This window comes from Gopherus evgoodei, chromosome 3, assembly GCF_007399415.2.
Source record: "Gopherus evgoodei ecotype Sinaloan lineage chromosome 3, rGopEvg1_v1.p, whole genome shotgun sequence".
Lineage (NCBI taxonomy): Eukaryota > Metazoa > Chordata > Testudines > Testudinidae > Gopherus > Gopherus evgoodei.
Window position 1 is genome coordinate 5,965,467 of NC_044324.1, and position 10,571 is coordinate 5,976,037.

The window sequence follows — 10,571 nt, forward strand, 5'->3', positions numbered from 1 at the left end:
TCCAGTGGTCTGCCCTCTGCCACTGAGCTGACAGGAGGAGTCCGGTGGCATCTCAAAGACTAACAGATTTATTTGGGAATAAGCTTTTGTGGGTAAAACCCACTTCTTCAGATACTGGAGTGAAAATTACAGCTACAGACGTAGATATACTGGCACATGGAGAGAAGGGAGTTACCTCACAGGCGGAGAACCAGTGCTGACAAGGCCAGTGTGATCAGGGTGGATGTGGCCCACTCCCAATAGCTGATGAGGAGGTGGCAATTCAAGGAGAGGGAAAGTTGCTTTTGTAGCCAGCCAGCCACACCCAGTCCTTGTTCAAGCCCAAACTGATGGCGTTAAATTTGTAAATGAATTGCAGCTCTGCACTTTCTCTCTGAAGTCTTTTTGTTCAAAAATAGTTACGTTTACATCTGTTACAGAATATCCAGAGAGACTGAACTGTTCACCTCCTGGCTTTTGTATGTTACCTTTCCTGATGTCCCATTTTGTCTCCATTTATTCTTTCATGTAGGGACTGTCCGGTTTGGCCAGTGTACATGGCAGAGGGGCATTGCTGGCACATGACAACGTATATCACATTAGTAGCCGTGCAGGTGAATGAGCCCGGCTCCTCTGATGGTGTTGCTAGAATAGATATGGGGACAGAGTAGGCAACGGGGTTTGTTACAGGGATTGGTTTCTGTGGTGTGGTGTGTAGTTGCTGGTGAGTATTTGTTCCAGGTTGGGGGCTGTCTGTAAGCAAGGACTGGCCTGTCTCCCAAGGTCTGTGAGAGTGAGGGATCGTTTTCCAGGATAGGTTGTAGATCGTTGATGATGCGCTGGAGAGGTTTTAGTTGGGGGCTGTAGGTGATGGGCAGGGGTGGTCTGTTATACCCATCTCGCTCTGTCACTCTGTTTCCTCACTTCCCCAGGTGGGTATTGTAATTTTAAGAACGCCTGAGAAAGTGTTTATTTGAGGGACTGGAGCAAATGTGGTTATCTTAAGAGCTTGGCTCTAGACAATGGATCGTGCGGTGTGTCCAGAATGCAAGCTGGAGGCATGTAGGTAAGTACAGTGGTCAGTAGGTTTCCGGTATAGGGGGTGTCCTGGAAGTGGATCTCTTGTGTGGACTGGTCCAGGCTGAGGTTGATGGTGGGGCGGAAATTGTTGAAATCCAGGTGGAATTCTTTAAGGGCCTCCTTCCCGTGGGTCCAGACGATGATGTCATCAGTGTAGCGCAAGAGGAGGGGCATTAGGGGACGAGAGCCGAGGAAGCATTTGTTTAAGTCAGCCATAAAAACGTCGGCAAACGGTGGGAGCCTGCATTGTCCCAAATCTGAACTGGTTGGGGGTGAGGACAAAGCCACAAAGCTCAGCCAGGGGTATTTTACCCAGGGAAGCTGATGCCCAAATAAATTAGTTAGTCTTTAAGGCGCATCTTATTGGTGGATACACCTTAACACAGCTACTGCGCTGATCCTGAGCTGACAGAAGTTCAGTGAAGTGGGACCCCCTGCTGTTGGCTGTCACTGCCCCCCACCCCCCCCCCCAAGGGCTGGGCCTAGGCACAGGCTTGTATTTTAGAGCTTCCACAAGGCTCTGCAAAGCCACAGAAATCGCGAAGGCCGAGATCTGAGCCTCTCTCCCCTCCCTGGTACAAGGGATGTGTACCCTGGGTGGCCCTTGCTAAGGTCATAGGGCTCCCCCCTCGGTGCAGGGAGCTGGTCTGAGGCTCACAGTGCAGTCGGGGCGGGGGGGTGCTACGGCCATGTCCCCTCTGCCTGGGGGGTGGAATCTTGCTTTGGCATGGTCGGTGGGAGTGGTGTGGGGGGCACTAGGTGCTGGAGGGCAGGGGCAGCGGGCTGGACCAGGTCTGGATACTGGCTGCTCCGCCAGCTCCTCGCTAGAGGATGACGACCCTGCTGGTGTAGAACGGGAGGCAGAATGAAGCCGCGGGCTGGGAAACCAGTGTCCTGGTGGAGCCACAAGCAGCTTGGTCTGGTTTGGGTAAGAGAAGGGAAGGAGGGGAGTGGACCCCCATCTGCAAGGGCCCCAGGGCACAGGGCTGGCAGAGCAGGGCCCATGGGTGACGAGCAGAAGTCAGACCAATTGCAGCTGGCGAGGAGCATTGGCTGTGGGATGGGCTTGGTGGGGGCCGGGCTGGGGTCTCTGGTGCTTGGTAGCTTTCCATGGAGGCCAAAAAGCTCTCTGGGAGTTGGGGGATTGGCAGATGGGGGTAGGTGGGTGGGAGCCAGCTGGGCCCTTCTCTCCTTGGGCTAGGAAGCAAACAGTGCTGGGGATGCTCTGGACAGGGGGGGCAGGGGAGATGGTGCCAACCGCCTACCTGGCCCTGTGCTGGTTTAACAGGAGCCCTCCAGGGCATTTCTCACCTCCCTCTGCCTGGGGGGGGGAGGGGGGGGAAGATTACACAGTGTGTGTGGGAGGGGGGCTGGAGCCCTCAGCAGCCAAGGATCAGCAATCAGAGCTTTGACCCTAGCCCCAGTGGGCCCCATGGGGTGCTCCAAGTGCCCAGACTGACATGCTGGGGGGCGGGGGGGGGAGGGAGACACGTCCTGGGCCAAGTGGTACCAGCCCTGGGGGGTGGGGGATGCTCAGCCTGCTGGATGCCCAAGCGGTGCCTGCCCGGTGCTCACAGGCCTTCATCCCCTGGACAAATGGTGCAGACACCAGAGCCCTGGGTTGGAGGCAGCCCACGCAGGACCCCTGCCATGCGGAGGGGGCTGCTCCTGGGTACCCATGAGCAGAGCTCCCGGCTACGCAGCCTGGGGCTGAGGTGCGACCAAGCCCTGCATGTGCCAGGCGGGGCCCCACCACTCGGCAGGGCTGCTGGGCGAGTGGCCAGCTTCCTGCAGGCGGTCGTCCCTCAGCCCTTGCACCACACGTTAACCCCAGGCAGCGCCAGGTCAGGGGGCACTGTTGGCTTTCTGAGGGGCTGCAGCACCCACCCTGCTGCGGGGGAGGCAGGGTGCTGGGAAGGTGCTTTTCCTTCCATGTACGGTGCTGGCTGCAAGGATGCGGCGCCTGGGAGGCTCCCAACGCTGGTCAGGCTAAAAATAGACGCTGCTGGGAAACATCAAACTTGCTGGAGCAGAGCAGCAGGAAAGGCGTTGCAGGCCTGGGCTAAGGGGCGGCAGCTGGGCAAGGGGCTTTGTGCCTCCATTTCCCTGCTGTAAGATGCACGATGCACAGTGCAGAGCAGTGACACACCAAAGGAGGGCCGGAGCCCCCTGGCACTGCAGGAGCCTGGACCGTGCCCACCCCCTGACACCACCCCCACCCCAGGAGCTGCAGGATTATTTTAGGGGGTTGGAGTTCCTGCCCTCACAGTCCCCTATTTAATAGCTAGCTGCCTGCCGGGGCAGTGTGTGCCCCCTCCATGCAGACAGTCACTGGAGCCAGGTGACACCCCCCACGCACAGCAGCTGTGGGCCACTCTCACCCCTGCCCCTCATCATCGGACACCAGCCATTTTAATTCCATTGCCAGACAGTGGGTCTGCTGTGCAGGGCAGGGTCTCCCCACTACACAGTTGGCCCCCAGGGGGTAGGGGTGGGATTAGGGGTTGCTGCTTTATGCACCTCTATTCCATCACTCAGCCTAGTGGGCAGAACACATCCCTACCCCTCAGCAGCTCTGCTAGTGACCTGCTGGGAACACCCCCCCCATCCGTGCCTCAGTTTCCCCACCCTTGTAAAGGGTTTAAGAGTTGGCATTACTATAGGCAGGGTCCAGGTGTCCTCACTCCCTTTACCCAGCAGCCCCTCAGGCCAGTGCCTCCTGATCACAGCCTGCTAGGGGGCTCCCACCCCTCCTGCCCTGTCATGCCCCTAAGGGGGGCAGGGCTGGCACATACCATCTCTCTGGAGGACAGGGCCAGATACCGTAGTGAGAAGGTGCCCAGCGGTCAGGGCCAGGGTAGACTGACACAATTCCAGCTCCAAACAATCCAGCTTCCAGGGGCAGGAGTCCCAGGCTGAGAGTTTCTGACCTGGACCATATGGATCCTGCTAGGCATGTAACCCGTGTGTTTTTCCAGAACCCATCTCCAGAGCTGTTCTCACGCTCCTGCTCCCTTTCCAGGAGCTGTGTTCAGGCCCTGCGCTCCGCTTTCCAAACAGGGCCAAGAGCCACCACTTTCCAAACCGTTTATTAAGTGAAAGCAACTGGAAGGAGAAACAACTGAGCACTGCTGCAGGGGTTAGAAGGGGGTGGAGGGAACCCCAGAAAAAATAGGGATCACTTATCCTCCCCCTCCCCACCTCCAGGGGCACCCCCAGGACAACCCCCTGCAGCACTGGAAGTCTCCTTCTGGTCCACACAGGGAGAAGTTTACACAGGGCCTAGAAAAGGCACAGAACAGAATAAACCTGAGCGCCCGGCGGCGAGCCGAGGCCTCATGGGGGACAGGACAGGACAGGGAGATCGGCTGGACTCTTCATCCACTCAGCACCATCCGGACAAGCTCTGTGGAGAGAAGGGTGTGCATGAGGGCGGGCAGCTGCCCCACAGCGGGAGAGGCGCCTTGGTAGCTGGGGGAGAAAGGGTCCTTGGGGCTAATCTGACCAGGGCCTGGGGCTTCCAGGCAGGTTCTTCCAGGGTTTGCAAGGAGTCTTCAGCAGCTGTGCTCTAGTGGCCCCCTTTTTCACTCCCCCCCCCCCAGAGAGCCCTGGGCCCCCCAGAGCCATATGGGCTCCTGGCTCCCAGCCCAGGGGGCATGCACAGGCCCCTTTCTCTAAAGCTGATAATAACTAGGTCTCCCACAGCATGGGCCCCTTTCTCCCTCTCCAGGCCACGGCTGCTGCCCCAGGCCCCACTCTTCAGCCCATGGCCCCAGGACACTTTCTTCCGTCCGCAGCAGCAGCACACGACCCCGCAATGGCAGAGGGGGAAGGGGGGAGAAGAGAAGAGAAGAGAAGAGGGCAGCATGGTTTCTACAGCTACTGGCAGGCACAGGAGGCCTACAAGCCACATGGCTTCCTGCCCCAGGCGAGGGGAGAGCTTGACTTTATCTACAGCAGAGAAGGGCCAGCGGGGGCCAGGCCATTCGAGGGGGAGGATCAGACAGAGAGAAGGGGCCAGGCAGGCAGCCACTACACCGCTCCCTAAAGAAAGACTGTCGGGTTAACCCGCTCGCCTCCTGCCCGGGGTTCCCCACCACAGTACACGCCCAGCGGCCCCGGGTTCAGCCACGAGCGGGGTGTGTGTGGGGTGCATCTGCCCTGCTGGGGTAGAGGCACACGCAGCTCCCCCCAGACAGGACACAAGCAGCCCAGGCTGCATCTGATTCCCCCTGGACCCCATCTCCCCTCGCACCCACACAGGTGACACAGTCTTGCTTTAAACTTGGTGGATGGCCCCCCAGCAGAGCCGCCTCTTTCCCCCACTAGACAGAGTCAGCTACATGCAGAGACATGCCGAGGGGGGGTACGCTGGCGGGGGGGAGCGCAAACCAGACTTCCTTTAAAACAAAACCAAGGGGGGCAGGGGGAGGTAAGGGAAGGGGTTCGGGAAGAGGCATACCCCGCTCGGCTTCACCCTGACAAGATGTGCCTCACAAACGCTGTTGGAAGGAACAGACATCATCAAGCAAACGCACCGGACACACGGAGCAAACGAGCATGAGGGGATCGATCCCTGGGGACATGCCGGCGCCCAGCTGCCTCCAGCTCCCAACCCGCCGGGCCCAGCATCCGTGCCCCAGGGAGGGGAGCTGGCCTCGCCCCCAGAGGCACGGTCAGGGGCTGGTGTTTGAGCACAGCCCCCGGCTCCTCGTTTCTTGGGTGGGAGATGCCCCGAGGAGCTGCAGTGTCCTCACTGGGGAGGGAAACAACAAGCCATAGGCCCTGGGCTAGTCCCAAAATAAACCCTGGCCATGGGACAGACAACTTGCACCCCACCCCCTCCCCAGGTTGGAGCCCCACCCCCACCTCCCCCCAGCACAGCAGGAGAGCCAAAGCCACCGGGTGCCACAGGATTAAGCAACCTCTAGAGATAAATCCAGAGCTGCTGATCCCAAGACACCGATGCCCCCCCAGCCCTCACCTTCATAGTTAATGCAGCCGTTGCTGTCTTCGTGCCCGGCCACCAGGATCTCCACCTCTTCCTCTGTCATCTTCTCCCCTGCGTGGGACAGATGGGATTTCACTACAGGCCCCCTCCCAGCAAACCCAGCCTCCGTGACCCTCCCTGACCAGACACACGGACCTTCCTCCTAGTCACTGCCCTGCATCTGCCAAGTGGCAACTGGAGCAGGGGGCTGGCGCCAGCCACCTTGGAGAGACCCTTGGGGGGGGGGGGGGTGTCTTCTCTGCTTCTCCCTGACCCAGACATCTCTGGGAGAGACTCAGCCACAGGCCTTTGGCTACCCTCTTCCCCCAGCTGCAGCAGCCCCCTCTGCCAGGCCGGTGTCAGTGTCTCACCCAGGGTCACGAGGACGTGGCGGATCTCGGCCCCCATGACAGTGCCGTTCCCCTCCTTGTCGAAGACCCGCAGCCCTTCCACGTAGTCCTCGAAGCAGCCCTGGTCCTTGTTCTTGGCGATGGTCTGCATCATGGGCAGGAACTGCTCGAAACTCAGCGTCTTCATGTTCATCTCTGGCGAGAGAAGGGGGAACGACTGAGACCAGCTCTCTGGGCAGCCGCCTGCCAGGCCGGGCACCCTGCCAGGGGGACGGGCTCGCTCGCCGCAGCATCAAATCCCTCCTGTGCCAGGACCCAGCGAGGGACAGGATGGGATGGGATGGTAACGCTCACAGCAGTGACCACGATGCCTCCCAGGCTCCAGGCCCCCAGAGATGGGCAGGCCCCCACAGATGCCAGCCATTCTGCAGAGGTTTGAGGGTGGCGGGGGGAGTGATGCTGGGTACAGGGCTCTGCGCAGTTGGGTGCCGTGTAGACAGGGGACACGTACCATAAAGCTGGGTGAGAAATTTGAGATTTGGGGGGAAAAAAATTCTCATTCTACACTAGGACAAAACCAAGACCCAGGGGTTTTTTCATAGAGAACCCCCCTCTGCACCCCACAGCCTGGGAGGGGCAGTGGCACATCTAGGATGGCGAAGACCCAGCTTCAAGCCCCTTGCACTGGAGAGTCAAACCCAGATCGCCCGCAGCCCAGCCCATTGGTCTGGGGAGGCCAGGCCCAAGATTAGCCTCCTCATTCTGAGCAACAGAGCCAGTGCCCAGTCTGACCCCATTGAGCCAGTCTCACTCCAGCCAATGGGGCGGGGAGAAGGGCACCTGCCAGTCACTCACCATCGCTCTTGGGGTTCCCCAGCACCTTCATGACCTCGGCATTGGTGGGGTTCTGGCCCAGGGCCCTCATCACATCCCCGCACTGGCTGTACAGGATCTTGCCATCTCCGGTTCGGTCAAAGAGCTGGAAAGCCTCCTTGAACTCTGTGGGGGGGGGAAGCAGGGAGGGTGTCACTGTGGCCCCAGTGCTGATCCCCCCTGCGCCCCTTGGTTCAAACAACAAACTCCCCTTGGCCAGCCCTGAGCCTCCTGGTACCCAGCCGGCTCCAGTCAAACCGCACGCGCCGGGGCAGCCGCATTAGCCCCAAGCCCCCTCAAGGCAGCTGGGGGCCCACAGGAAAGCAGGCGCTTCAGCACGATAAGACAGGAGCCCTCGATAACTTCCCCACCAGGGTTCCTGACAGCATCGGCCAGGATCCCTGCACGGGAGTGGGCCCCAGACGTCTAGTGTCCTGCCTTTACAGCAACCCATGCTAGACGGGCCGCCTGGCCTCAGGGATAATGCACCAGACCAGAGCCCTGGCTCCAATTCCTGGCTCTGCCCCAGATTCCCAGGGACAAGTCACTGTGTCTCTCTGCATCAGCCCCATCTCAGAGGGGAAACGCACAGGCTCCACGGCTGAGCCAGGGGACAGATCCACCCTGGCTAGCGAGTTAGCTCCTCTTGGTCCCAGGGCCGGCTTCACCCTGGTGGGGGATTGGCTCACGCAAGGTCCCATGGGCCAGCCCCAGTGGGGTTCGCATCAGAGACTTGACCACAGGGCAGCAGCCAAGGCTGGGCAAGAGGCCGTAGGGCCACCTCCTATGAGACAGGCTCACAGACGTTACAGCCACCTGCCTGCCTCATGGCAGCGAGACAGGATTTACGGATAGGAAAGCAGAGTGCCCCAGGCCAGAGCCAGTGGCAAAGATAGGAATGGAACAGAGGCATAACGCAGTCCCCTCCCAGAGCTGGGGAGAGAACCCAGGAGTCCAGGCTCCCAGCCCCCATAGACCCCACTCCCCTCCCAGAGATGAGGAAAGAACCCAGGAGTCCAGGCTCCCAGCCCCCTGACCCCATAGACCCCCAATCCCCTCCCAGAGACGGGGAAAGAACCCAGGAGTCCGAAGTCACTTCCTGCTTTAGCCAAAGCAAACACTGGCAAAGGGACCCAGAGAGGATCTGGCCAGTGGGTTCGCAGAGACCCACTCTCCCCCGGCTCCCGGGCTGGCTAAACCCTGCCCTCCCCCCCTCCCCGCGGCGGGGCGCTCCCCGCGCACAGCCTGCGCTCAGCCGGGGTTTTGTGCCCATATAAGGAAGTAGGCGCAAGGCACCGCGCAGGAATTGCGCTGCGCCTCCAAAACAACATTCCAGGCGCGACCCGTGGGGCAGCCGCCCCCCCCTCCCCCAGCGGCGGGGCACTGGGGGGCACCAGCCGGCTCGGCTGGGAGTTTGTCACAACTTGGAGCAGAGAGCGGAGTTCTGCAGCCATTTTCCTCTGTGCAATCACACCCTGCCCGCAGCCTGCCACACCCCGCCCCCCCCCCCGCAACCCACAGGCGAGGGGGGCCGCGCAGCGCCCCTAAAGCCAGCTCTGCGCCCCATCCGGCCTAGCTGGGGGAACGCAGAAAGGAGACTCGCAGGCTGGGCGGGTCCCGTAGGGCTTGGCCAGGAAACTGCTCCTGGGTGAGACATGCACGCACGGGGGGAGGGGGGGGTGAGTCACCCCCAGACCCGGGGCTGGGGGGGGCCAGGAACCCCACAGCAGCAAGAGCCGAAAGCAGCCCGGAGAGATTTCACCCCCTGCGCCTCAGAAACAAGGGGCCCGGTGTTAACCCGGGCGGGGGGGGGGGGAGCAAACACGCCCCGCCCCACTTACCGGCCGGCTAGAAAGAGGCTACGGGAGGAGAGTGGAGGCTAATGACAGAGGAGGAGGAAGGTCTGCAAGGGAGGGAGAGAGCGGTAAGTGCATCCGCGGCGGCGGGACGCGCAAGGGATTCGCCCCCGAAATGAAAATAGCGCGCAAGGACGGAGGTCGCGCAAGGGGGGGATGGGCACTTACCGGCCGTCTGATCCTCGGAGAAATCGCACTGCAAGGCAAACACAGGGGCGGGGGGACGCTGTCAGCGGGGCTGCCCGGCCCCCCCTTTCCCGCGAGCCCCGCACCCCCACAAGCGCTGTCACCAGGCTCCCTTCCGGGGGGGGGGGCCCGCTTGGAGTCAGGCCCTGGGGGATGTCCCTGGCCTCGGGCGGCCAGAACCTAACCCTGCCCTCTCCCGTGCACCGGCCCCCCCCCCGCCCGGAGCTCGCCCCCCCAGTCCCGTGCACCGCCCCCCCCCGCCCGGAGCTGGCCCCCCCCAGTCCCGTGCACCGGCCCCCCGCCCGGAGCTCGCCCCCCCCAGTCCCGTACACCGCCCGGAGCTCGCCCCACCATGGCTGCTGCGGCTCCGCTCCCTGCAATGGCCCCCCCCCGGAGCTCGCCCCCCAGTCCGGTGCACCGGCCCCCCGCCCGGAGCTGCCCCCCCCCAGTCCCGTGCACCGGCCCCCCGCCCGGAGCTGCCCCCCCCCCAGTCCCGTGCACCGCCCGGAGCTCGCCCCCCAGTCCCGCGCACCGGCCCCCCGCCCGGAGCTGCCCCCCCCCAGTCCCGTGCACCGCCCGGAGCTCGCCCCCCAGTCCCGCGCACCGGCCCCCCGCCCGGAGCTGCCCCCCCCCAGTCCCGCGCACCGCCCGGATCTCGCCCCCCCAGTCCCGCGCACCGCCCGGATCTCGCCCCCCCAGTCCCGCGCACCGCCCGGAGCTCGCCCCACCATGGCTGCTCCGGCTCCGCTCCCTGCAATGGCCCCTGCGCGGACTCGCCTCCGCCAGCCCCTTTCTACTGGCTCTGACGTCACCGCCCAGGCATCCGCGCGCCAGTGGCTGCCCAAGGCAGGGCGCTGCGTCACTTGTTATGCTAATTAGCTGCTGCATTATTCATGAAGGGCCCCGCGAGGGGGCGGGGCTGAATCAGCCAGCCCCGGCTTTGCCTATAGATAGTCATCGAGATGGGGCCTGGCGGGGGGGCATAGAGACAGGGGGGTCTGGGGGTGCATGGGGAGACGGGAATCGGGGGGGGTTCCAGAGGGAGGTCTGGGGGTGCATGGGGAGACAGGGATTGGGGGTGTCCCAGAGGGGGGTCTGGGGGTGCATGGGGAGACGGGGATTGGGGGTGTCCCAGAGGGGGGTCTGGGGGTGCATGGGGAGACGGGGATTGGGGGTGTCCCAGAGGGGGGTCTGGGGGTGCATGGGGAGACGGGGATTGGGGGTGTCCCAGAGGGGGGTCTGGGGGTGCATGGGGAG

General features: G+C 62.5%; 1 protein-coding gene across 3 annotated transcripts; it reads right to left on the bottom strand.

Annotated features, from left to right (window-relative positions):
• Positions 1-4,129: 4,129 nt before the first annotated feature.
• On the bottom strand, positions 4,130-10,156 carry MYL6 (myosin light chain 6). Of its 3 annotated transcripts, XM_030554838.1 has the most exons (7): positions 10,043-10,156; positions 9,297-9,324; positions 7,255-7,398; positions 6,421-6,594; positions 6,044-6,121; positions 5,522-5,561; positions 4,130-4,465 (listed from the first exon to the last, which is right to left on the bottom strand). In XM_030554838.1, the coding sequence occupies exons 1-6, from the start codon at positions 10,043-10,045 to the stop codon at positions 5,533-5,535; spliced, it is 456 nt and encodes a 151-aa protein (XP_030410698.1). In that variant the 5' UTR covers positions 10,046-10,156; the 3' UTR covers positions 4,130-4,465; positions 5,522-5,532. The 3 variants fall into 3 exon arrangements, with proteins under 3 accessions (XP_030410698.1, XP_030410697.1, XP_030410699.1); XM_030554837.1 differs by lacking the exon at positions 5,522-5,561; XM_030554839.1 differs by lacking the exons at positions 5,522-5,561; positions 10,043-10,156 and adding an exon at positions 9,666-9,710.
• Between the last annotated feature and the right edge of the window lie 415 nt (positions 10,157-10,571).